Below are 26,551 nucleotides of genomic sequence, written 5' to 3'. Positions count from 1 at the left end.
CTGGACTGAATCACTCCAAGGTCTGCTCAGGACCACAGCCACCCCCTGCATACTGTCAATCATAGCCACATACGGTCAACGGGACCCGGGTCTGGGCAGCTGGGCCCTTGATGCAAGCCACCGGCCCATCTGGGGAGGATTAGGGCTCCAGCCAGCAAGGTCAGCTGTCCCCTTGCTGGCTGGACCCTGTTCAGCCTGGCCAGGAAGTCTGGGGGCTGGGCAAGCAGAGCCTGATCTGGTGGGCAGTAAGGAGGGAGGGTGCAGCATGGTGAAGCACAGGTGGCCTTTTTGGCAGCCCCAGCCCTGGCTTCGGAAGGGTCTAGGCAGTTTGCAAAGCCCTCTTGTCCATTGACCCTCATGAATGAGGTGGCAAGGCAGGTACCTTTGGCCTCATATGGATAGATAGATGTTCAAGGCTCAGAGAGGGTAAGAGCCTGGCCTGAAACCGTTCAACATATCTCATTCATTCTGGGGTCTTCAGCGTGCAGTAAAGACCACTAAGCCTTCCTCGTCCCCCAGGAGGTCCAGCTGTGAAGGAGGGTGCGTTTGGTGTTTTCTGCCCCTCCATCCCATCTTCCTTCTGCTCTGTGTCTCCTCTTTTCCTTCCCCTGGTATCAGGCATGCGCCCGACAATGGGATTTAGTAAATGGGTTCAGAGGAAGGAGTTAGGGCCTTAAAGGGTTAGTTCTCTCGGGAGTGCTTGCATTTTCTAAAGAGGGCAGGGCTGAGCGCAAGTCTTGCTCAGATGTGGGGTTTTAAGTCTTCAGCCTGTCCTCTCCTTTGCTGGTCCCTCTTGTTCTGCTGGTAGGACTGTCCTGGAGGAACTGTGGGCCAGGGTCATTGGAGACAGGGCCTCATAGTTTGGGCAGTCACTTAAGTAATTTCATCACCTCCTGGAGCCTCAGTTTCCTTATCTAAAAAATACCACCCAACTCCCAGCTCCCACCCAGCCACCAACTCCCAAGGCTGTGAGTTGACTAAGTAGGACAGCGTATCATTGCTGAGCAGAGAGCATCACCTATGGGAATATTCTCTTAGTTCCTGAGGGAGCCGTCCTGGCTGTGAGGGAGGTGTGAATGGGAGTGGGCTGGAGGGGCTGGTGGATCAGGACCTATATGGGTGTTCTCCCCTAAAATCAGAGGAGATCTTAGACAACTCTTAGACCAGCTGCGGCCCAAAGAAAGGAATTTCTTATCCCTCCCATTCCCCCTGTCTGCCTGAGGCTAGTTATTCATCTAACAGAGATTTATTAAGCACCTACTGTGTGCCAAACTGGTGAGCAAAATGGACATAGCCTCTGCCCTCAGGGAATACAGAGCCTAGAGGGGAAGAGAACCATTTCCTACAAATACAGACATAAGCCCGGGCTGGGCCAAGTGCTCTGAGGTTATGGACTCTGGTCTGATCTAGTACTGTGTCCTCAGCACCTTGGCACTTAGTAGGCACTGTGATACTTGCTCAAAGGAGGCCGCCCTGAGGAGCTGATGTCAGAGCTGAGACTTGGAGGGTGGGAGTTAAAGATGGTTTCATGGCTCCCTTTGCCTTCTTCGTGGGTCCTGTCTCCCTCCTTACCTCCTCCACTCAGGCCAACGGTGAGCATCTCTGACAGGGATATCAGAATCTCCTGGTGTCCCGCACAGGGGTCAGGGTGCCTTAGGTGGCCCTGAGCACTGGGATGATTTGCTCAGATGGTGCATGTATCTGCCCCCCTTTTTGCGTATGTTCTAGAACTGGGTTCAGCCCAGAGATGGGGGTTGGGGTTAGGGGGTGGTCTGGATGGTGGAGGAAGGTGTGGGGCCTGCTGACCATCAGGAAACCTGACCCTTGGGCTGGGCAAGCCTCTCTGGCCTCATTTTCCCCTCTGTTAAGAGGGAATGATTGGAGTCATTACCTACGGTGCCAGCCGTGGGGCCTCTTGATCCTGTCTGGGAAGGGCAGGCCACTAGGCAGACTGCGGACCAGCGAGAGGGAAGGTGTCAGACACGAGGGCAAACCATAAATAGGCCCCTCTCCCAGAAGACCACTGAAAGTTCAAGACTGGCGCGGGCACACGCGGAATGAGGGCAGAGACTCCCGCCAGGAGAGAAAGGCACTTAAGGGAACTGCTCATTAGCATGAAATGCAAATGAGCCCGGCCTCATTTGCACAACTCGGCGCAGGATTTGGCGAAAGGGCAACCTAGGAGGCAGAAACCGCTCTGCCCTCCCTACTGCACTCCCCGCAACCCGCCCGGGAGGGGGCTGAGACACGCACCCCGCTCGGCGGGAGCCGTGGGTGGCGCAGCCCTAGGGGAGCAAAAAACGCCGGGGAGTCGGGGGTGGGGGTGGGGGGATGGCGGGTGTAGGCGGTCATCCGGTCCATCCCTCTGCCTCTCCTCAGTGGCGTAAGTGGCCCCGAAGTCTCAGGAGAGGGAACTGACTTCCTTGGTTCCGCTGTGTCTACCTCCCGCAGAGGTGGGGATGCCCTCCCCGCCGCACTTCACCCCAGCGCCCAGAACCCCGCTCCCGGGTACCCACAGCCTTTAGGGGTAGAGCTGGCGGCAAGAGGGAGCTGGGGCGCAGAGATCCCGGGGACTCAGGAAGGAGAGGCGGGAGGAGGGCCGGGGTCCACGTGCGTGCGCGCGCGTGGGTAGCAGCAGACCATCGAGGACCAGCTCCTGGTAGGGTGGAGATGTGCAAGGAGAGTAGCCCCGCCAATCTCCTGTCCTGCGGACAGCCTCCCCATGAGCTATTTTGGAACTCGGGAATGAGAAACTGAGGCACGGAGTGGGGGCTTGGTGGAACTTTGCAGGTTCAGAGTCGGCAAAGCCCAGATCTATGCTTCTACCTCCTCCCACACACTCGAGACCCTGGCAGGTCCCCTCGCAGGAACATCCCTCTGCTCCGCAGCTGCTGTTGGAGATCCGGGCTCTGGGGCCGGCGTGACCTGCCTGGGGCCACGTGTTCAAGCACGAAGCCCTCTCCTGAAGCTCAGGAGTGTCAACATGAGATCAGGGTCAGAGGGTTAGTGTTAGGAGATTAGGGTCAAAGCCGCAGAAATGGACCTGGGAGGAGCAACAACAAGCTCAAGAGGTTGGTGGAGGCCACGCCCAGACCTTGATGCCTCAGCCTTCCCTGGGCTCCGCCCGTTTTCCTAAGACCAGCCTCCTCCAGCCTGAAGGCCTACCCCCGGGACTTCCCGCTCCGCTCGCCCCTTCCTCAGTCCCGCTCCCAGGCCAAACTCCAGGGTGGGATATTAATCGGTTAGAGACCCAGGATTTCGCTCTAGGACCCTGGTCACACCCCTCACACCGGGCTGTCTGCCTTCCTTCTGCACCGGGCCCGCCCAGAGCTGAGCCCCGCCCTCCGGCTGCGGTCCAATTCTGGGGTCTTGGACAAAGGATGCCCGGGGGCCGGCGGCGCTATCCCAGGACCCCGCGCCAAATACTCTGATTCCCTGGGGCTCCCTCCAGAGGAGTCCCAGAGCCCCCACTGGCCAATAAGAAAGTGGGTTCGGTCTGGGTAGCCGTCTAATTGGATCCAGTCTTCGGGAGCGGACACCAGGGCCAAGGGGAGGGGAGAGGGGCGGTCCCGGACTTTGGGGTGGGAACCGGATTCCAGCTGTGGCTCTCTCCCCGGTGCCCCCGCCCGCACTGCCACGGCAGCCGGCCAATGGGAGTGCGGCTCGGGGCCGGCGGCGCGCGGCGATTGGCTGCGAGCCTGGCTGGGGAGAGGCGGGGCCGAGGCTTGAAGTTGGAGTGAGGGATCCAGCTGTGGTGTGCGCCGGGCTCCTCGCCGCCGCTCTCGCTTGCTCGCTCCGCGTCTCGGCCGGAGGAGGCGGCAGTGGTGCCGGCGACAGCTACGGCAGCGGCAGCCACCGCGGCGGCTGCGGCGGCGGCATCTCCGCCTCCACCCCTGCCCGGGACGGCCCCCCACCACCTCCCCGCCCCTCCTGGACCGTGAGCCCGCCGCCGGGTGGAGAAGGGAGCCGCCCCCCACCCCCTCCAAACCCACCCCCAAAGAGATTCCTCCTCCCCTCCCCCGCCGCCGCTGGCGCGGAGCCGGGACGATGCTGACCCCTTAGATCCTGCTCCAGCTGCGCCGCGGGAAGAGGGGGCGCCCCTCCCCGGCCCCCCTCACCCTCCACCCCCCTTTCGCTCTCCCCCTTTTGGGGCCGCTTCGCCGAAGGTAGTGCCGAATCTGGCGACCGGAGCCTGGGCGCGAAGCGAAGAAGCCGGAACAAAGTGAGGGGGAGCCGGCCCGGGGGGGCCCAGAAGCCCTGGGGAAGCGGGACTCGCGCCGGGCGGGGCTTCCCTGCGACCCGGCGCCCCGCGGGCAGCATGCCCCTGCGGGCAGGGGGAGCTGGGCTGAACTGGCCCCCCCGGGGGCTCAGCCTGCGCCCTAGAGCTCCCCAGATGCGCCCCCGCCGGGGCCCCCCGGTTGCGTGAGGACACCTTCTCTGAGGGGCGCCCCTTGCCCCTCTCGAAACCGCCCGGGGCCCCAGCTGGCCAGAGGATGGACGAGGAGGAGGATGGAGCGGGCGCCGAGGAGTCAGGACAGCCCCGGGGCTTCATGCAGCTCAACGACCTGTCGGGGGCCGTGGGCCGGCCAGGGCCGGGGTCGGCGGAAAAGGACCCGGGCAGCGTGGACTCCGAGGCGGAGGGGCTGCCGTACCCTGCACTGGCCCCGGTGGTTTTCTTCTACTTGAGCCAGGACAGCCGCCCGCGGAGCTGGTGTCTCCGCACGGTCTGTAACCCATATCCTCCGGGGCACGACTGCCGGGCTGGGGGGCCGCAGGGGGGCGGGCCGCGCCGCCTGAGGGGACCAAAAGCCAGGTGAGTCGGAGAAGTGAGCCCGGAAGGTGGGCAGATGAGAGGGGGGCTGCAAAGGAGGGTAGGGGGCTTCGGAGTAGGAGCGGAGACAGGAGCAGGTTTGGCTGATACCCCAGGCGAGCCCCACCTCGGTACCCACACCTCAGTCCTCCTTGGGGTGTTGGGATCCAGGCCAGGAAAAGAGAGGAGACGCGCCCCACTGGTGTGCAGCTGGATGCTCTCCAGATGTGGGCAGGGGAGGGTCGTCATCCTCCAGATGTGGGGAGCTTCGGGAGCCTGGGAGCTCTATTCCGCCCGCCGCCGGTTAGCGAGCTGGGTTTGGTTTCCGAGTTTGGGGGGTGGGGTGGGGAGGAAGCTGCGGGGACGGGGGAGGGGGGGGACCGCAATCTCCTGGGTTTCCCTCCTGCCCCAGCTCCAAAGTTTGCGGTGGATTCTAGGGTCTGATTCCCCCACCCCACCCCACCGGCACCCACCCCGACCTGGTCCTTGAGGCTGACGTTTTTACTGCCCCTGAGGGAGAAGTTGGGGGGCGGGGACCAGGTCCTAACCCCCCCACCCCCACCCCGCGGCTTGGAGGCACAATGAGGAGATTCCGGCGGCGGCTGATGTCAGGGGTGCAGAATGAGAAAAAGATGTGATGGAGGAAAGCCGTCTGCCCCCAGAGCCAGGGTAGAGACCCTTTCAGTAGGTTCCCAATGCTTAGAGTGCCTCCGTTTCCCCCAGTTCTTTATTCAATGCGGGGTGCTTAAGGTTGGGTTGGGGAGTTTTATACCACATTTTTTCTTGTGGAGGGAAAGGTTGGCAGGAGCTTTGGCAAGCGGGGGATGGGATTAAGCCGGTCCAAGCTACCCATCCCCTTTCTATGGCAGTGCTCCCGCCTGATTGCAGAGCAGGTATGGGAGACCGCAGCCTTCCAAGAAAGTATTGGGGGGACAGTGAGACTCTGAGCCGGTTCACTGGGGAAGACTCGGGTCCAGCACCCCATGTGTACTCCTTGGATAGGTTTGTGGAATGCAAGCCCCACATCCCAGGGAGATAGATTTAGCACTGCCCTCTATCCTCTGCCCCGTCATGAATTGCATGGGAGACCCCAGCCCCCTCATCCCCACGGCCTCTCCCCCTTAGCCCCTAGCACAAAGCACTGCTTGACTAATGCCTAGCTCCAGGCTGCGTTAGGTCCCGCCACTGCCAGAAGGGAGGGGGCTACGCTGCCATCCCTGGTCTTGACAGCTTCTCCTGGCACTTTCCTCCCAGCTCAGAGGCTCTTTTGGACTCAGGGTGGGAGATGTCGGGTCTCCCTTGTAACCCCTAAGAGCCCAACCGGGACTCTGCTTTGGGGAAGGTGGGGGGAGCTTGGCACCGCCCTCACTCTCTGCAGCTCTGCTGCCTCTAGTGCGCAAAGCAGGGATGTGAGCTTGGGTCCCCCCCAACCCCCATCCTCTACACCCTGTGGGTCTTTAGGAAGCTCCCCTCGTCGCACGCTGTCTCCATCCCCCGCCCTTCCTTTCTCTCTGAGCTGCAGAGATAGAGGGCTGCCTCCAAGGTGTGTGGACCGGCTGAGCTGGAACATCTTGCCCACCCCCATCCCCCCACACCCCACCCCCCCCACCCCCTTGGTAACCCCAGGCCACTTTCTCAGGGGTAGAGATGGGGAACAAATGTCTCTGAAAAGAACAGGCTCAGGGCATCCCTCCTCTCTGCGGCTAATCACCCACCCTCTCCATGAACGTTAAAAAGCACCAGACCTGTCCCCTCCTTCTCAGGAGCCCCCCAGGGGTGTGTGTGTGTGGTGGGGGGGGACTGTGTGTAGAGAAACCTCCTCTCTCTTTTCCCTCCAAAACAACACAGACCTCTTGGCTAGCATCTCCCCACCTGCTCTATCTTCAGGTGCTAGTGGATGGTTTGGGGTCAGATTCCTTCCTTGAGGTGTTCTGGCAGGGGGGCAGTTGGAGAGGGCTGGAATGACAGAAGAGAGGTGGAGGCCCAGTGCTCACCTTGGGAGTGGGGGAGCAGGCTTACCTCTAGGCTGGTGGGAGTCTGGGGTAAGGGGCCTTAGCATCACTGGGTCTGGACAGCCCGCTGAGCCTGGATTGGCTGAGGATGGGTGGAGAACAATTTCTTGGCAACGGGGCTGCCTCAGATGCGCCCTCACCACTCTCATCACACCCATGTATCAAGGGGAACCTATGTTTTTCACCGCCGGAGGGGTTCTGGACTGACTCTTGGACCTCAGTCTTTCCCTCTCTCTTTTTGGTATCTGCGAGGCTTCCCCTGGCTGCACCTCTGGGCCTGAGGGACGTGAGGACACCTCCCCTCAACTAACTGAAGCTAGTTAGCCTCTTCTTGGCGTGCTTCTCGGCCCCTTCCTCTCTTAGCCTCTTTAAGAAACCAGGTTTCCTAGAGAGGAGATCTAGACCCAGGTGGGAAGTGGTGTGTGAGTGAGTGTGTGTGTGTGTGTGTGTGTGTGTGTGTGTGTGTGTGTGTGTGTGTGTGTGTGTGTGTGTGTGTTGGGGAGGGAGGGATGGCAGCAAAAGGAAGGAGGGGCTCGGAAGTGGTACTGGAGAGACTGGGGGTTCATGGTCAGAGTCAGAAAGGCCCCTCCTCCCAGGCTATAGGGGAGGGAGTGTGTTGGACTTTGCAGTATGTGTTTCTTCAAGTGTGAGGGAGTGCGTTTCCCCTCCCGGGAAGGAGATCCTGAGCGTTCCCTCCCGGGCTGTTGTGTCACATCTGGAAGTTTGTGTAGGAGTTTCTCCAAGCTCCGAGCCCAGCACAGCTTTTTCTCATTTGGAAATCACAGGCTGGCATTTGGGATGCCGAGAGGGGGAGTGGGAAGGGGGCCAGAGGGGGAGAAGGGAGCCTGCCAGGAGTGGGGGGAGGAGAAGGGGAGGCCTGAACAGCAGGAGCCCTAATGGCTTCCAGAAGTGAGTGTGAGTGTGTGATCGCTGTGTGTTTCTGAGAGAGTGTGCGTCTGGAGGGGAGGGGGCACCCGGACTCCGGAGCGTTCCTCGCCACTGTCCCAGTGTCCCAAGTTCCCCTGTCTCTCTTACCTAGGGAGAGATCTCCATTTTGGTCCTCAGAGGAAATGGGAGGGGGGTGTTCTTCCTGTCTCCTCACCAATTCCCTCCTCTCATTTTCAAACCCAAGGCTCTCCAGAGGGAGTTCTGGGGAGAAGGGCTGCGGCTGGAGAGCTGAACTGGGCTGAGGGAGCCAGAACACCTCCTGGCCCTCTTTCTGTCCAGGCCCACCTTCCTTCTCGGCCACATACACACTCTGCTCCACCGAACTGTCAGGGGACTCCCCGTCCTGGAGAGTGCCAGTTGGAGCCATTCCTGGGATTACCCCCACCGCACAGCCCCCCTTCACCCCTTGCCTCTGCTCCCGCCCCAGCTCTCACCCCGCCCTGCCTGCCTCAGCCAGGATGGCGACAGACACAACTGCTCACACACGCAGACACACACACACACACACACACACACACACACACAGAGTCACAGACGTTTGAATCAGCTTTCTGGCCTATTTCCCCTCCCAAAGATTCCAGCTCTCTTGTGTCTCTGTGTCTCTCGTCTCTGTCTCTGGGTGGGGCTGGCTGCCTTTCTTCGGGCTGCAGTTTTCAGTTCAGCTGGAAGCCTCCCTCCCCACACACCCACACTCTGGAGCGGTCTGCAGCGGGCAGACCACCGGGAAACAGGATTGTGGGAGTTGGGGGGGGGAGCGGGTGCTCAGCTGGGGGAATCCCCTTTTCAGCCTCCCTAGCAGGAGCCCCCTCCTGAGCCCCTAGATCTCACCCCACTCTGGGGAATGCTGAATCCCATAAACACCAGCCTCTCCGGGGGTGAATGAGGCAAGCACCCCACCTTCCCAACGAGTAGTAGGAGGCCAGGACTCCTGGGTCCAGGCCCTTTACCTCTTCAGCGCTCTTAGGTCTCGGATTAGCAGGCTCCTAGCAGAGAATGGGACAGCTGGGGGGCCTGCTTCCCTTCTCAGTCGTGCTGTGCCCTGAGCCCCCGTGCCCCTGGAGGTGGTCCAGCCCTCCTCCCTCCTCATTCTACCTTCCTCTCCCTTATAGCTGCCCAACTAGGCAAGGGCTCTAGATACAGCCCCACGGAGAGGACTAAGTACTCAGATAACATGCTCTAGTTCTCTCTCCTGGAGGGAGAGGAGGAGGAGGGATGGAAGTGGGGTTCCTCACCCTGCCATTTCCTTTTTTCTCTGCTTTTGATGGTGGGTTGTGGGGAGACGAAAGATCCTCCCTTCTCCTACCCACCTCCCCCTTTGGGATCCACTCCAGCCCGGACAGTCACCATAGCAACAGTAGACATGTGACTGCACAGGTCTCTCATAGTCACTATGGCAACCAATGTCCCCCATTCCCTTGGTTGCCATGGGGATTTGTCACATGGTTCCCCCCCAACCTGATAACCTGTGAGTCTCCCCGCTTACCCTTCCCTGTGTGAGGACAAGACAGCAGCCTGGGTAAGGGGAGTCCATATGTGGGGGGGGGGGTCCCTTTAATTACCATGGCAACGAATCCACACCACCTGGTGACACATCTTCCTGTTGTTATGGCAACAGAGGAACATGGCACAGTGACATACGGCCATATTCCCAAGGAAATGAGCCCTACCCTGAGAAGGGTGAAAGACCCCCCCCCCATTAATTATTCCTTCATTCAGATTGTCCCAAATTTTCCTGTGCCTTGGTGTTTTCCCTGTCCATTTATGTTTACCTATAGGGGAAGGGGAGAGGTGAGAGTGGCAGGATGTACCCGGGAGTAAGGTGAATCGCCAAGAGGGCTCTTGAGAAGGGGCTTCTGTGGTCAAGAGCTGGAGGTGGGGTTGTTTGGAGGCAGACTCTGGCTATAAGAAGCCTCAGTGTGAGCATGTGTCAGGTGGGGACAGACAGAGGGACAGCCCCTTTATGGTGTCACTTCTCCCCCCACCCCCACTCATCATCAGTTCATCACTATTGAAGCAAACAAGGTAGGGAAACATGAATGGGGAGATGCATCTGGCTTCTAGGCAGGGAGGCTGATTGACTGACTGACTCTTCATTCATTCACTCTTCCCGTGTATTGATCACCTGCTACACGCCAGGCACCACTCGAGGCTCTGTAGGGGCTTGGGTGTAACAGAGTGCCCGTGCCTCAGCGAGGGACATGAGACAAGGGCACAGATGACACTGCCAGTAGAGGGGCCCACACAGTGTCCCGGGAGCCCCTCTTCCCAGGAGAACTACCCACCTGCCCCTATGTAGGGACATCTGCTCATATGGGTCCCTTCCAGAACCCTCTTCCCTATAGAGGAGAGGAGGGGCCTAGGTTGGGGAAAGCAGGCCAGTTCTTGAAGGTAATCGTGTCCTTCCCTTTTCAGACGATGGTCCCAAAGGAGCTCCCTCCCTGTCCCCTTTTTTCCAGGCTGACCCCTGGCTGACCCTTATTCTGGGGATAGGTCCACTGGGCTCCGGCTCCACGGAGGAAAACAGCTCCATGGAAACAGAGCTCTTTTAATTTCCCCCTTCCATCAACTTACCCCAAAAGCCTAGAATTTTTTTTTTTTTTTAACTCTTATTCCTGTGAGGATGTAAGATTAGGGAAATTGTAGTGCCTTGGGAATGTAGGGTACCTGCTGGTGGGAAGGGATGTGAGTCTGAGGGAAAAGGGCCTGGGTGACAGGAGGGGGTAGAAGGGCTTTGAGGTGATTGGGTGTGGGCTCCCGGAGAGGGGGTGTGGTCTGAGGTTCAGGACAAAGATGGGGTATGGCTGGGATCAGCTTCAAGGTGAGTCCTTGGGTCCCTGGCCAAAGCCTTCTCACTCTAGAAGTGGAGTTATGACAGGAAGATTCCATCTGCGCTGGGCGCTCTCTGTCTCACTGAGTCTGGCTTGGTGGGTCGCGCTGTGGGCTGCCATGACACCCTCCCTACCTCCATCCTCAAGGCCTTCTCCTTCCCCTGGCCCCCCACTCTCTGCTTGTTTCTAACCTCTTTACTCTTCCCCAACCCTCTCATGTTTTCCTTGAGAAAACAGGATGCTTGGTCACTTATCTGTGAGTCTGGTGCCGAGAACTTTCTAAGGTCCAGAGGCCATTTTCTACATTCTCCTGTAGATGGGCTGGAAGTGAGCCCCTTAATGAAATCCACTCTGTGGAAAGACTCAGGGTTTAGAAAGACCCCTCTCTCCCCCTTGTTGCAAAACAGAGTCTTTGTTGGTCGAGGGTGGGGCTTTGCTGGAAGCCATAAGAAGGTGTGATGGTGGCATGGTCTGTATACAGGGTACTGTCTGCTCTGCACAGGCTGGGGGCTTATGTCCAGCACAGGGCCTGGTGCGTAGTGGGTCCTCATTATTTAACTGTGTGAATGTGTCTGGAGGCCATGTGAGGGCTTTGAGAGGCCAGGGGCTGGCTGGGGAAGAGGCAGCCTGAGGCTCCAGTTCTGTGGTGCTTGTCTGTCTGGGGCCAGTGCGGTCGTGACAACCCCTTCCCTGCAGCCTGAGCAGCTATGGAAGCTGCTATCCCCGATCAGAAGCTTGGAAAACTCAGTCTCCTCTGGGTCTCTCCCGTGACCTTCAGCACACGACTTCTGGGCCTCAGTTTCCTTGGGTTCCGGGGAAGAAGGTGATCTAGCCCGGATGTTTCTCGGGGCTGTTGTGAGCATCCGATGTGACATGCTGTGAAAGTGCTTGGTAAACTGTAAGGCAAGCATAATCCGACTTTAGGTTTGTGTCACACATTCACATACATTATCTCATTTGCTTCTCACATTTTTCCCTGTGAGGTAGGGAGAATAAGATTCAGATTCAGCAGCAAACTCTCGGTGCCTGGCATTTCCACAGGCACGATCGATTTCATCCCCCAAATGCCTTGTGCAAATAGTCAGGGTATTTGTGGCTTTTCCTACTTTACAGAAGAGGAAGCTGGGAACAGAGGTGAGATGACCCGAGCTGGGACTAGCCGGCTACACCTGGCTACATCTCAGATGGGGTTTGGCAGGTCAAGCAGTGGGAGGTGCTGGGGCAGGGCGTGGGGGCCCGGGCTCAACTCCACCCTGGCCAGATGTTTCCTTGACCACCTGGTACCTGGTTTGAGCGCATCAGCATGTTGGTAATCCTTCTCAACTGTGTGACCCTGGGCATGTTCCGGCCGTGTGAAGACATCGCCTGTGACTCCCAGCGCTGCCGGATTCTGCAGGTGAGCATGTGTGTGGGGGCAGGAGGGGGCAGCTTCTGATTTTTATAACCTTGACACCTGCTCTGCGAGAGGCCCTGAGCCCAGAGGAGGGGGTGGGGGTGGGGTAGGGGGCTGTTCCCCCACCCTTTTCTCAGTTTCAGCAGCCTCTTGTCCCCACATCAGGCCTTTGACGACTTCATCTTTGCCTTCTTCGCTGTGGAGATGGTGGTGAAGATGGTGGCCCTGGGCATCTTTGGGAAAAAGTGTTACCTGGGAGACACTTGGAACCGGCTTGACTTTTTCATCGTCATTGCAGGGTGAGGGCCTGGGCTTGGGGCAGGAGAGCGACGGATCAGATTGGTCCCTTCCCCAGGACCAGTTCTAGGCCCGGCCCCCTCCCCCAGCCCATCTACAGTGCGACTTTCTCCCTGGCTGTCCACCAAGGGTCCGGGGCTGTCCTGTAGTGCTTGAGCCAGTACTTCTCTGAATTCCAAGGCCCCTGCATCCACACCCTCCTCTGTTCATTCTCTGATAAGGAGTCTGTCTTTGGCATAGGGGTGGCCTTGCCCCCAGGGAGAGAGCTGGCTTTTCAGGGTCCCTTGGTGGAAGGGGAGGATTCCTGCCCCACCACAGCAGGATTCCTCATTGACCTCTTTTGACCCCCACGGCGGCCTCAGACTCAAAGGGCCTCCCTTTGGGCCCCTCCCTGCAGGATGCTGGAGTATTCGCTGGACCTGCAGAACGTCAGCTTCTCAGCTGTCAGGACAGTCCGTGTGCTGCGACCGCTCAGGGCCATTAACCGGGTGCCCAGTGAGTGACCCCTCAGCCCTCGGCCCCTGGGCGGAGAACCCCAAGAGGAGATATGGGAATCTCAGACCCCACCCCTACCTCCTGGCCACTCACAGGCCTCATGCGGGCCTGGAACACTGAGGCAGGCCCCCTGAGACAAGGGCTCAGTGGGGAGCTGGGTCGCTGGAGCCTAAGGGAACCCCCACCCGGGCTGCGGCCCTTCCCCCTCATTTCAGCCTGATTTTAGGTCAGAGTCTCAGGAATGTCTCAGATGACCCCTTCCCTTCGGCTAGATCACCCTCCCTCCGGTGGAATGGGGGCGGTGGGAGCAGGGTGGAGAGGCTGGCAGGCCAGGAGGAGTGGGTGCAAAGTGGGAGGGCCTTTTCTAGCCAGAACCGCCTCTCACGCAGTCTGGTTCTCATTGGTGAGACAGCACCGGCCACACAGAGCATGACTTCTCTCAAGACAAGGCCGCTGCACACCTCATCCTCCCGCTGTGTCCCCTTCCTCTTCCCACACCCTTCCAAGCCTCTGCAGCAACTGACTGCTGGGACAATTATCTAAATTAAACCGCATTAGTTTCTGAGCCAGCCAGGCTTTGGCAGCTCCAGCTCCCCTCGCATCCCGCCCCCCACCCTTTCTCAGGCCCCCTTTGCAACTCCCCAACCTACACAAGCTGCAGATGGTCTCTGCTGCCGTCCCAGGAGTGGGGTGGGTGGGGGCACGTTTCTGGGGCTCAGTGTCTGATGCAGCAGTAGCCCCCTTTGCTGCGTGTGCATGTGTGCCTGTGTGTGTGCCTGTGTGTGTGCCTGTGGGGTGTGTGTGTGTGTGTCTGGGTGGGCAGAGCTGCTCAGTGTGTCCTCCAGGCGTTGGTGTCTGTTGGTGTTAACAGGAACCCCAGATGAGGGACATGTCTTCCCTCCTCTCGCGCCCCAGGTGATCGCTGGCAGATTTATAGACCTCTAACTACTCGGTGTAATTCCCTTAATGCAAACCCTGAGGAATTGATCTCAGCTGGAGCACAGAGGAGCTGAAGGGGGCTGGGAGAGGGGAGAGGGGAGAGGGACTGAGTGGCAGGGGCGGGGCAGGGCCACTTCGGTCACCAGGAGCAGTAGTTAGCAGCTGCTTAGAAGCTTTTTCCCTGGAGGGGTCAGGGGGCCACAAGTGTCACTTTGGGGGTCGAAACTAGCCACCAGAGGTCTGTGTGCTTGACAAGGGTTTGGTGGCCTGGGGGCTAGTTTAGATGTCCTAGATCTGGAGTGGGGAGGGAGGGCAGTATCCCTAACAGCATCTTAGGGGCATGTTTGTGGTGGCTTTCCCTGTGGAAGGGGTTGTTAACTGACGGCCACCTGTGTGTCCTCAGGTCCTGATGTGAGGGTCTGGACCAAGCACATACTAGACTCAGGGAGGGGCTCAGCACCATGGTGAAGTGCAGGGCATCTTGGCCCCTGCGGAGGGCTTGGCTCTCAAAGGGAAATTCCTGCCTGCTAACGCCCTTGCTGGAGTTCTCTGCCTTGGTTTCCCCAATGACTTTGGCGTCTATAACTTAGAAAGGTCAGGTGATTAGGATGTAGGGTGGGAGTGTGTGTGTGTGTGTGTGTGTGTGTGTGTGTATTGGGGAGTGGGATGCGGAAGCAGAGAGCCTGTCTAAGTCCTGGCACCTACACTTAGCAGCTCTGTGGTACTGGACAAGTCATGTTAGTTCTCTGAGCCTCAACCCTCATCTGCAAACTGGAGTGATATCAGCTCTGTGATGAAGCTGGGAGAGTTAAGTGGGATGCGGTGCCGGAGAATGCTTTGGAAACTGCGGCCACTCTGCTCATCCTTGGTGGTACTGTGCTCTGACTGGTGTGGGCAGGCCAAGAGGGATAGTGGGTAGGGGTTAGGGGCTGCGAGGGCTGCCTGCAGAGTTAGCAGTGTCTGTTGGTCTCCCTCCAGCTTGAGCCGGGCTGTCTCAGCCTCAGAGGCCCCGGTGGGCCCCCTCTGGGAGTGCTGCCAGGTCCCTGGCAGCCAGCCTAGCCCGGCTAGCCTGGCACCCCCAGCGTGGCTTCTGCCCCCACAGGCATGCGCATCCTCGTCACGCTGCTGCTGGACACGCTGCCCATGCTGGGCAACGTCCTGCTGCTGTGCTTCTTCGTCTTCTTCATCTTTGGCATCGTTGGCGTCCAGCTGTGGGCAGGGCTGCTTCGTAACCGATGCTTCCTGCCCGAGAATTTCAGCCTGTGAGTGGCACATGGGCCGGGAGGTGACCTGGGAGTGGCTGTGGGGCTGGGACCTCCCTCAGTTCCTGTTGCTGGTGACATATCTGTTCTCTTATTAGTGACATATCTGGTTATCAATCTTGGCTACACACTGGAGTCACCTGGGGAGTTTAAACAACGGCAAGGCCTTCATTCTCCCCACTGCCCATTTCGATTTCGTGGGTGTGGGGTTCAGCCTGGGCGCGGGGATTTTTAAAAGCTCCTCAGTGAGCCTAAAGTGCAGCCACGTTGGGAACCTCTGCTCTAGGATGGAGACTTCCCACGTCCCGACTCTGGAGTTTCACCCTCAATCTGCATGCTCCTGGCGCACCCCATCTGCACCCATGCATCCCTGCCCCTTCCCAGTGCTCGCCCTGTGTACCTCAGTTCATCCACCCAGCTCTCCCCGCCTGGGCCCTGTCCCCCGAGAACCCTGCTCTCAGCCTCATCCCTGTTTCCTCCGCAGCCCCCTGAGCGTGGACCTGGAGCGCTACTACCAGACCGAGAACGAGGATGAGAACCCCTTCATCTGCTCCCAGCCTCGCGAGAACGGCATGCGCTCCTGCAGGAGTGTGCCCACGCTGCGCGGGGACGGGGGTGGCGGCCCGCCCTGTGTCCTGGACTACGAGGCCTACAACAGCTCCAGCAACACTACCTGTGTCAACTGGAACCAGTACTACACCAACTGCTCTGCAGGGGAGCACAACCCCTTCAAGGGCGCCATCAACTTCGACAACATCGGCTATGCCTGGATTGCCATCTTCCAGGTGGGGCCGCCTGGGCGCTGGGAGAGTCCCCAGAACACAGTCCCGGCTTGGAGTGCTTGTCCTCGGGGTTGGGATGGGGTCAGGGCCTCCAGAGGAGACCGCAGGAGGCTTTAGGGGGCCCAGAAACAGCCTGCCCTCTGCCACCTCCGCAGGTCATCACGCTGGAGGGCTGGGTCGACATCATGTACTTTGTAATGGACGCGCACTCCTTCTACAACTTCATCTACTTCATCCTCCTTATCATCGTGAGTGATTCCTCAGGCCCCTGTGGGGATGGGGCATCCTGGGGAAATGGGTGGGGGGAGTCCAGAGAGGGGACCTGCTTGGTCTGAAGTTCTAGCTCTCAGGAAAAGTCCCATAGAGACACAGGCAGAAGGCACCTGTCATGAGGAGTCAGGAGGTAATCCAAGGTCAAGGGCTATCACTTACCACCACTTAAAATCTTGGGCAAGTCATTCCCTATGAGGCCCCCCAGCCCCACCCTGGGCATCTGTTTCCTCATCATTAAAATGGGTGGTCCTCAACCCAGGGTGATGCCGCCTCTCCCAGGGGGCATTTGGAAATGGCAAAGGGTGGTCCTGTTTTTTACGAGAACTAGGGGAGCACTACCGGCATTTTGCTGGGGGGGTGGGGTGTAGATAACAGGCACCCTGAAATGACAGTCCTGCAAACGAAGAACTGTTCCACCCCGAATTCCCATCATTTGGTGTTGAGAAACACTGTGGGATCTCTTGTTCCAGCTCAGAAGTTCCAAGACTTTATGAGGATAGAAGACAGAGGCAAAAAGTAGCAATATTTAATCACTACCATTCATGATTAATAATTTAATTGCTACCACTTATAGCTAATATTTATTGAGCATTTACTATGTGCCAGTCCCTGCTCTGAGCACTTTTTCATGTGCTGGTGCATTTAATCCTCACCAAGAGCCTGTTGTTGTCTCCGTTTTACAGACGAGGAAGCTGACGTTTCCTCATTTGTCTGACCCCGTCAGGTGCTTTGCATGTGCTGTGGGTTAGTCTTGCTGGGTTGAGCGTCGCTGCCGAAGTGCGCTGTCACGTCTGCTGCCTGCTTAATCCTCAGAGCCCCCTGTGGGGTGGCAGGTGCAGGGACTGTGGCCGCATCTCCTAAATAAGAACTCTGAGCTTCAGAGGGCTTGGTCACTGGAGCTGAGAATTCAACCCCAGGCCACCGACTCCAAATCCAGCCCTTTTTCCATGTCACCAAGAGGCCAATGACAGAGGCAGACAGAGGGACAGATATTGAGAAAGAGAAATCTGAAAGAGAGAAAGAGACTAAGATCTACTCAGGACTTAGGCAGGCCCCAGAGAGTCAGAATAAAGACCTCTCGGTGAGTGGGAGGTGTCCCTGAGGAAGAACGACGCCCCACCCCCAACCATCCCTGGTATGGAAGCGTAGGGGCCTGTTCCCTTCCCCCCACCGTCACCTGGGTGGCAAGGCCAGCACCTCTGGGAAGTGGTTTCATGACCTTTTCACGGGATCTTTTCACCACTCAGCTCTCCCTGGGCTTGGGGAGTGGGAAGGAAGCAGACAGAGAGGTAAGGGGCCTGTTTCCACCCTCCCACACACCCCATGAAAAATCTTTCCAAACAGCTCTCTGGAATCACACTAGTGAAGCTAATTATCATAATTACTAGGACACAAGCTAGGGAAAAAAATCTGCTTTGTCACCATAAATATTCATTACCTTCATTCCGGTTTGTTAGCCAAGCAATTGCCACCCCCCCAGAAGCCCGGGGGAAACTGAGGCATGGAGGTGGAGACGGGGGAGTGTGGCCAAGTCAGAGTGGCAAGCTGGCTAGTCTGCAGGGTTCAGCGTTCAGCCCATTACCCAGCTGGGGGAGGGGAAAGGCCAAGGCCAGTGGTCACGAGGATACCGAGGTCCCATGGTTAAGGGTCGCACTCAAGCTTACGCAGCTAGACTTGGGGCTAGAAGCAGGAGTTTTGTGAACAATGTTTTTGCCAAGATCTCAAAAGCTCAACCCGATGTGAAAACCCCACGTCCCCAAGATAGCATTCATTTCCACAGCCTTACCTAACTCCTAATGGGAATTGGGGAGGGGGTGCCCAGAATCTCGGAGGATGGGCATGTTGAGGGGCAGGGAGTTTGGGAGATATCCTTGCCAGATAACCTCATGATCAATAGCAATGCCTTGGAATTCCATAGAGGTTGGTTCAAGTCTAAGCTTTGCTGTGCATGGGCTGAATGATCGTGGGCAAATTCCTCAACCTCTCTGAGCCCCAGTTTCCTCACTTGTCAGATGGAGACAGTAAAGGTGTCCCCTCTTGAGATCGTTATGAGAATAAAACAGGATGATGCTTGGACAATCATTGAGCCCAGCGCCTGGCCCACAGGGATCACTCTGTACTCGGTGGCTGGCACTGTGGCTCCCTGTCCTTCAGGCTGTCTCCTCTTGCTGTCCCCACCCCAATAGGTGGGCTCCTTCTTCATGATCAACCTGTGCCTGGTGGTGATTGCCACGCAGTTCTCAGAGACCAAGCAACGGGAAAGCCAGCTGATGCGGGAGCAGCGGGTGCGGTTCCTGTCCAACGCTAGCACCCTGGCCAGCTTCTCCGAGCCGGGCAGCTGCTATGAGGAGCTGCTCAAGTACCTCGTGTACATCCTCCGGAAAGCAGCCCGAAGGCTGGCCCAGGTCTCCCGGGCAGCGGGCGTGCGGGCCGGGCTGCTGAGCAGCCCAGCTCCCCGCGGGAGCCAGGAGCCCCAGCCCAGCGGCAGCTGCCCTCGCTCCCACCGCCGTCCGTCTGTCCACCACCTGGTGCACCATCACCACCACCATCACCACCACTACCACCTGGGCAACGGGACGCTACGGGTCCCCCGGGCCAGCCCACAGATCCAGGACAAGGATGCTAATGGATCTCGCCGGCTCATGCTGCCACCACCCTCGACACTCGCCCTCTCCGGGGGCCCTCCGGGGGGTGCAGAGTCTGTGCACAGCTTCTACCATGCTGACTGCCACTTGGAGCCAGTCCGCTGCCAGGCACCCCCTCCCAGGTCGCCGTCTGAAGCATCGGGCAGGACTGTGGGCAGTGGGAAGGTGTACCCCACCATGCACACCAGCCCTCCACCAGAGATGCTGAAAGAGAAGGCGCTAATGGAGGTGGCGCCCACCTCTGGACCCCCCACCCTCACCAGCCTCAACATCCCACCCAGGCCCTACAGCTCTATGCACAAGCTGCTGGAGACGCAGAGTACAGGTGAGAACTCTGGGTGGAGGCACGTTGGTGCCCCTCACCCAGGGACCGGGTGATATCCCATCCCAGCCAGGACTGTGGCGTCTGGAGTCAGAAGGACAGGGCTTGGATTCCCATCCTGCCACTCTTGGCGTTGGGACCTTCAGCGAGTCACATCGCTTCTTTGAGCCCTAATTTTCTCATCTGTTAAAACGGGACTCATAATTCCTACACTGTAGTAATAACAACAGCTGTCGTGTAATGAGCACGTGCTACGTGCTCTGCTCTGTGCTGTTTGCAGTTGTGATGGATTGCTGTGTGCCTGTCACATGCTCCTCAGGCAAAACCCCACTGGAGCCTCTCAGCAGCTTAAGGGATAAACTTCCTTATCATCCCCATTTTACTGATGAGACAAAGGAGGCTCAGAGAGGTTGTGTGACTTGCCCGAGGCCGTGCCACTGGTGAGGGGTGGAGTCGGGGCCCTCTGACTCTGAGGCTCTATAGTCCTCCTTGCAGGTTCAGAGGGGAAATGGTGTGTGACTGTGGTGAGCACCGCGTCCGTCCCGTGCTAAGGGCGCTCTTGTAAACATGAGTGTCACTCCGTCCCCATAGGGAGACCTGGGGCTTGGTGCAGCAGGTCCTCAGGGGCTGCTAGGCTGATGGGTGGAACACCCAGTGTCGAGGGGAAGGGAGCTGCTTGCCCCTGGGGGCATCCCCCAGTCAGGCAGGGTGGCACACCCTCCTCCACAGACAGACTCGCTGTAGCCGAAGCCCAGGCCCTGTGTTTCAGGAAGGATGTGGCACGTGGGAGAAGTGGGATATTTGTGGGCTGTTCTGTGGGAATGTGGGCTGGGACAGGAAGGTGCCGCCACAGAGCGCAGTGGGAAGGGTTCTCGTGCCAGCTCCTCTACCACCCTGCCAAGGGGCGCCAGCCAGCCGCACACACGCACGGTTCTATTTCCTTCTGTGTAAAAGGCAGGGCTGGGACCATCACAGCTGTCAGTGGTGTTTACTGATGTCCTCCTGCATGCAGGCGGAAGGGCTGGGCCCCGAGCCAGGCGTCTTCAAATCCATGCTTTCTCTGGGTAGTCGCTGAGGTTTCTTTCGGCTCTCACAGTCTACGGTCAAAGCTGTATTTAAATCGACATTGGCGTCTTGGGATAGGTCACTGTGCATATGCGCAGTCTGGGGTGTGTGTGTGTGTGTGTGTGTGTGTGTGTGCGTGCGCATGAAGGTGTCTGGTGTGTGTATGTGCCCGTCTGCATGCACATGTCTGGTGTTCATATGTGCATGTGTCCACACGTGTCTGATGTGTATAGGTGCGTGTCCGTGCACACGGGGTGGTGCTCTTGTCTGGGGTGTGTGCACGCCCATGTGTGCACATGCCTGGCACGCGTGCACCGTGTGGTATGTATGGGTCTGTGCACACTTGTGTTTGGCTGTGTGTGTGTGACTCATAAATTGTATGCGTGTGTACACAGTACATGCATGTATGCGAGTGTGTGTCTAGTGCACATGTGCGTGTGTCTGGTGTGAGAACATACATGAATACACATGTATGGGTGTGTGTCTTAAGGAACCCTTGGAAAATGCTACTTAAAGCAGTGTTAATGCAGGGCTGGCTTCCCTGGGAAGGAAAGATGGTCTAGGCTCCTCCCTGAAGGCTCCTAGGTCAACGGCACGAACCCTAGGACAACCAGCAGTGACTGTCAGTGGGATGCTATTGGCATTTGGGGGCATTCTCTTACTCAGGATTGCCCACATTGCAAGTCATTCAGCACCCCTGCCCACCAAGTGCCTAGCACCCCCATCATTGAAAGAATCCCAAACTCCCCCACTCATTTTATACACACTCTGAGGGAAGGGTGACCCCAAGTTGGAAACCCTGGAGTCTCTAACCTCTACTCTCCTGTCCCAGGCGCCTGCCAAAGCTCTTGCAAGATCTCCAGCCCTTGCTTGAAGGCAGACAGTGGAGCCTGTGGCCCAGACAGCTGTCCCTACTGTGTCCGGACTGGGGCAGGGGAGGTGGAGCTCGCCGGCCACGAGATGCCTGACTCAGACAGCGAGGCAGTTTATGAGTTCACACAGGACGCCCAGCACGGTGACCGCCAGAATCCCCACAGCTGGCGTCGACGGAGCCTGGGGCTGGACGTGGAGCCCAACTCTGTGCTGGCCTTCTGGAGGCTGGTCTGTGACACCTTTCGGAAGATTGTGGACAGCAAGTACTTTGGTCGGGGAATCATGATTGCTATCCTGGTCAACACACTCAGCATGGGCATCGAATACCACGAGCAGGTAGGGACACGGGCAAGGGCACGGTCCCTGGGCTGGGGACCCTCTGCCTTCCTCCCCTCCCACCGCGTGTTCGGTCTCCTCTCCATGCTGCTAGCTTGCATGACAGGGAGGAGGACAGGAGGGAGATGCACCCATGCGGGGGTCTCTCTGGAGCGTGAAAGCCAGTGAATGTCATACAGTCTCTGAGTGTGGAGGTTGCCCAGGGCAGGGGCAGGGTCTGAGCTGGGTGTGTTTCATCTGGGAAGGCTTCTGAGAGGAGGTGGGCTTTAAAGAATTTAAATGAGCGATGAGCATCAGATGGGGGCAAGGCCTTTTTGGAGGGACAAGTCACATACAGGGCGTGGGCTGGGCCCCCGGGCATTCACCGGACTCAGTAATTAGGGGTGTGATTGACTGGAGGCAGCAGGGGGCTGTGCAGGTGGAGGTGAGGAGTGGAGGGCTGGAGCCTGCCCCTGGGCGGGGTAGGGAGGGAGGCCATCTGCTCTTGGCCTCTGTTCTGGGAGCCGTGCTGTGAACGGGGAGGGCGGCTCTAGGTGGAAGAGAGCTCCCAGCATGGTGAGGGGACTTGAAACCATTGTGCTTGAGGAATCGTTCTAAGAACCTGGATGTTTAGTCAGGAGAAGAGGAGGCTCAGCAGGGACAGGCGAGCTGTCTTCAAATATTTGAAGGGCTGTCATGTGGAAGAGGAAGCAGGCTTGTTTTGCGGAGCTGACGGCTGCAGGCAATGGGATCTGCGCTGAGGGGGAGGAGGCTGTCTTCTCTCGCAGAGCTGTGCAAGAACAGAAGGGGTGGCCTGGGGAACCCCACTGACCCCACTCCCACACTGGAGGTGGGAGCAGGTACCGTGGGGCCTCACAACCGGCCTTGGCTTCATCCCCCACAGGAATCCTTTCAGAAGGCAGCCCTTCCCCCCAGTTTGGCCTTCCAGGTCACCCCCTTGTCAGATTCTCGGGAAACGAGGGAGGCCAGCAGGCAGGTGCTGCGGTTCACAGGCCCTTCTGTGCTCTTCTCCCCTGGGTGTTCTCACTGTCCTGGGGCTCAGGGAGGGTCGGGGCTGCCAGACCTTCCCTGCTGCCGACCGAAGCCAGGTACTGCCCCAACCTAATGGGTACAGGCACGTGGAGCCAGAGTGGGCACGCACGCACGCATGCACGCACGCACGCAAGGGTGTGGCAGGGGTGGGGCAACCATGGGGCAGGTCCTGGGCTCCGCTGGGCGTGGCCACGGGGCAGTGCCGGGAGTGGGTCTGGGTCGAGGCTGGGTATCCTAGGTCCAAGCCTGGCTGGAGCAAACGTGCGATGTTCACTTTTCAGGGGGTTCTGAATTCCCTTACCGTCCACCCCACTCAGCTCCTACCCCAGTTGCCCTGTCCAGCCGGGTGCACCCCAGCCCCTCCCACATCGCCATCAACCATGTTGACGCCCCTTCCTTTTGCCTCAGTGACCCCCACCCAGCCGGCTATACCCTGTTCCTTTCCTATGGAGGTGAGGTGGAGGCGGGGCAGGACACCGGCTGCGGGGTCAGCAGGTGGGGAGTACGGCACTTTGGTGGGCGTGTTGTGTCTGGGCGCATGGCGCGTGGGTGTGTGCGTCTCACGCCTGCTCAGCCAGCCTCCTGGGGAGAGGTGCTCTGCTCTGTCAGGCTGGTTGTGGCGGCATTTTCTACTGCCGCAATCCAGGTGGCGGCAGCTCCTAAGCTCCCATTACGCCAGCTCCCGAGCCCGAATCCCAGCGTCCTCTCCCTTACCCCAGTTCTGGCCGTGGTCAGATGCCCCTCCCCCCGGGGCACCTCCTCGGCTGCTGGTGGCGGCTTTGAGTGTGCTGGAAAGAAGCTGAGTCACAGAGACTGAGGGCAGATGAAGCTGCAGCAAGAGGGCTTTCAGTTAGACATCAGGAAGGACACCCCCTTGGGGAAGAAGTCATAGCAAGCAGTCATGGTACCTGCAACATCTCCTTATCCAAGCTCCTGAGGAAAGCGGGGGACAGCCTCCCAAGTCCTCAGCAGAAGGGAGTCCCCACTCAGTGGTGGCACAATGTCTGCTCCAGGGAGGAGTTTGTCCCACTACCTGGTTGCCGAGGGCCCCATAGGGGTGAGTGAGAGTCACCAGCAGGCCAGGCAGAGGACTGACTGCGGCCCCGGCAGGCTCTGGGGCTGGGAGCGGTAGAAAATCCCAGAAGCAGCCGTGGCCCTGTGCTTGCAGGCGCTGCGGCATGAATGTCCCGCCATCTGGGTCCCTGAGCCTGAGCAGGCTGAGGGGAGCAGGGAAGGATGCAAGGAGACATGGAGGCCGAAAGACAGAGACACAGAGGAGGATATGGATACACAGAGGGAGACAGAAAGAGAAAGGGAGGGAGAGACAGAGATAGGGAGATGGGGGCACAGAGAGCAAGATGGAGACCCAGGGGGAGAGAGATAAAAAGACGGGAAGGCAGAGACACAGAGACAAGAAGGTCAGAGATATAGAGAGGGAGATGGGACTCACGGGGAGGAGACAGAGACAGGTGGAGGCACAGAGATGTAGGGGTGACGCAGACAGATGTAGGGGTGACACAGACAGATACAGAGAGGGAGCCAAAGACAGACCAAGACCCTGATGTAAACAAGGATAGACGGAGCAGGCTCCAGTGGAGCCTCAGATGAAGGAGAGGAGGAGCCAGTTGAGCAAGAGAGCTGAGAGACACAGCAAGGAAGAGCGTCTGCAGACGCTCAGAGGCGAGGACCAGAGGCTCATGGCTTCCTGCAGTGCTCTTCATGAGGCAGTTGTATCCACCGATCTTGGTGTTGGACACTGGAGAGGATGTTGCTGGTGCTTCCCTGGGGGAGGAGCCCAGCCCGTTGCTGGTGCCCTTTCCAGACCTGTCGTCTCCCACTGTCACCTATCTTACCCATCATTCGGTTTTCCTGTCTAGAACAGGAAAACCTGCTGCTCTCTACCAACCTCTTGACCAAGGTAGCATCCATTCTGTCATACCCCATGCTGCCCGAGGTGGGCCCCATGCTGTCCACACTCTCCTGCTTTTCCCACCCCTTAACCCACCAGCTGGCGGAGAAGTGGCAGGTAGTTTGTGCAGAGAGACTGGTGAGGAGGACAAAGACACAGGACTCCGAGGAGGGAGCAAGAATATAACTTCAGATAGGAAGTGTGATCTGATGGAGGGTGGGCTTGTGTGTGCCCCACCCACTAGGGGGCGGTGCCTGGAACAGGGAGCTTGTGAACTATACATCCATCCATCCATCCATCCATTCCACACACATTTTCTGTGCATCAGAGTTGGGCCTAAGCAGTGGCATGCTGATAAATGTTTAATAACCAGCCCTTTAAAAAGAAAAAATTGTCCTGATTTGTGGTGTTTACAGGATTTGCCAATTTCCATGGCGTAAATGCTTCTACTATGGCTCATTTCAAGCTACCAATGTGATGTCACTGCATGTGGGGCTGGGAAGAGAGGTGCACAACCAGACGCTCCAGTACAACGCTGGGCCGGGGCACTCTGTCCTTCCTCTCCAAGACCTCACCGACAAGTAAACGTCACACTAACTTGATGTAATACGTGCTTGGAAAGGAGGCACAGAGGAGTCACCCATGACCCAGACTGGGGAAAGGATTCAAGGAGGGCTTCAGTAGGACATGACCTAAGAGCTGAGTTTGAATGGAGATTGGGAAGTAGCTAGTGAAGGGTAGAGGGTAGGGCACAGCATGGGGGAGGGCCAGAGGCACCAGACACAAAAAATGAAGAGATTTATAAGGAGTTCAGAACGAATAGGGCACTGGGTGGGGCCTGGGATGGGCAAGTAACAAGAGATGAGTTTGGAAAAAAACTCAGAGCTAGGTCCTGAGAGGCATAGGAAGGAGTTTGGATTTATTTTATCCTGAAGGTGACAGGTTCCCCCAAAAGGTTTTAAGCAGGTCGATGATATGTGTTTCTGTTCTATGAAAAGGCCTCCGGAAGCCACGTGGGGAGTAGAAGGGAGAGGGAGACAGGAGGCAGGGAGGCCCACCAGAGGGCTACTGCAGTGGTCTGGCCAGTTCATACATCTCTGTCCCTGGAGACAGAGAGAAGAGTGCCGGGGAGAGCTGGCAGGTAGCTGAATCTGTAGACCTCAACACCAGTTGGATATCTGTGGGGACGACGCGGCGAGGATGACACCCAGGTTTCTGCTCCAGGGGCAAGCACTGGGGCTTGTGCAGAGTTGGGCTGGAGGGCATTGCATACGAGGTGCCCGTGGGACGTCCAGCGTGCTGTTGGAGCACAGAAGAGAGGTTGTCTCCTGGAACCTGTCCCTCCCTGAGTATGCGTGGGGGCGAGGCCCCTCCAGAATGGGGTCTTAAGGACACAGGAGCTTCCTAATCACCCCCTTCCTGGTTTGGGGCTGCTGAGGGCAGGGGCCAACCTCATATTCTAGAAGAGGGACAACAGCATGTGGGGAGGTGGGGAGGGCACACAGCCCAGTGGTCTCCTGGCCTGCAGAGGAGAGAGAGGGAGGGTCCTGAATACACAGCCTTTCAGGCCAGGGGAGGACAGGGCAGGTGATGATTCTGCTTGTTTCCCCATCCTGACACTCTAGATACACGTCCAGGGAGCGTTTCTATTTATAAGTGAGTGAAGTCAGCTGTTCAAGGCAAGGGAAGCTGGGGGTGGGGTGGGGTGGGGTGGGGTGGGGGAGAGTCTAGATGCGGTAGGTCTTAACTTTGAGGGGATTCACGGGCTCCTTCTGGATTCTGCTGAAAGCTGGGACCCTTTTCCCAGAAGATAGACACAGGCACGGATATACCCCAGTGTGGCCTTCGAGGACAGGGGTTTACAGACACCTGTCCTGTTCCTTGGGCCTCCCAGGAGTCCTTGGCCTCCAGGCAGAGGAGCTGGGGCTGAGGGCCAAGCAAGACCTGGGGGGATGATCTTCCACAGTTGCCCTGGTCCCAGACTTTCAAAGGTCCACCAGAGGTGGGAGGGAGAAGGGTGCTGTTTTGGAGATGGCCAGCAAAAGGGGTGCTCACGTTCCTCCAGGTGTCATCTGGCTCTAAGACTCCCCCAATTCAGCAAATGTGGGGAGCACCTCCTGTGCACAGCACGTTAGAATAGAATAATAGAATGGGGTGGGGGCGGTGCCAGGAGCACCCAAGAAACTTAGGTTCCAGCAGAAAAGTCAGTCTGCTTCACGGATGAATTTGCCAAATGCCATAAGGGAGACTTCTGGGGACAGAGGACAGATGCTTACGCCCAGATGGGGGATTTCGGAGGACTTCCTGAAGGAGGTGGCTTTTGAGGGTGG

General features: G+C 58.2%; 1 protein-coding gene across 13 annotated transcripts in view; it reads left to right on the top strand.

The window, feature by feature from the left end:
• Positions 1-2,757: 2,757 nt before the first annotated feature.
• CACNA1G (calcium voltage-gated channel subunit alpha1 G) overlaps positions 2,758-26,551 on the top strand; it is a 63,813-nt gene continuing 40,019 nt past the window's right edge. For 2 of the 13 annotated variants that reach the window (XM_073798163.1, XM_073798162.1), the window contains exons 1-9: positions 2,809-4,735; positions 11,883-11,994; positions 12,157-12,290; positions 12,686-12,783; positions 14,825-14,984; positions 15,469-15,769; positions 15,922-16,014; positions 18,226-19,009; positions 20,904-21,280. In XM_073798163.1, coding sequence (XP_073654264.1) covers positions 4,494-4,735; positions 11,883-11,994; positions 12,157-12,290; positions 12,686-12,783; positions 14,825-14,984; positions 15,469-15,769; positions 15,922-16,014; positions 18,226-19,009; positions 20,904-21,280 — 2,301 coding nt within the window. In that variant the 5' untranslated portion in view covers positions 2,809-4,493. Of the gene's footprint in view, positions 4,736-11,882; positions 11,995-12,156; positions 12,291-12,685; positions 12,784-14,824; positions 14,985-15,468; positions 15,770-15,921; positions 16,015-18,225; positions 19,010-20,903; positions 21,281-26,551 lie in introns of all 13 variants that reach the window. The other 11 variants (XR_012328741.1, XM_073798169.1, XM_073798171.1 and 8 more) reach the window with 11 other exon arrangements.

Source organism: Tursiops truncatus, chromosome 20, assembly GCF_011762595.2.
Source record: "Tursiops truncatus isolate mTurTru1 chromosome 20, mTurTru1.mat.Y, whole genome shotgun sequence".
Classification (NCBI taxonomy): Eukaryota; Metazoa; Chordata; class Mammalia; order Artiodactyla; family Delphinidae; genus Tursiops; species Tursiops truncatus.
Note: the sequence above shows the minus strand (reverse complement) of the source record. Positions and strands in the feature narration are given on the sequence as shown.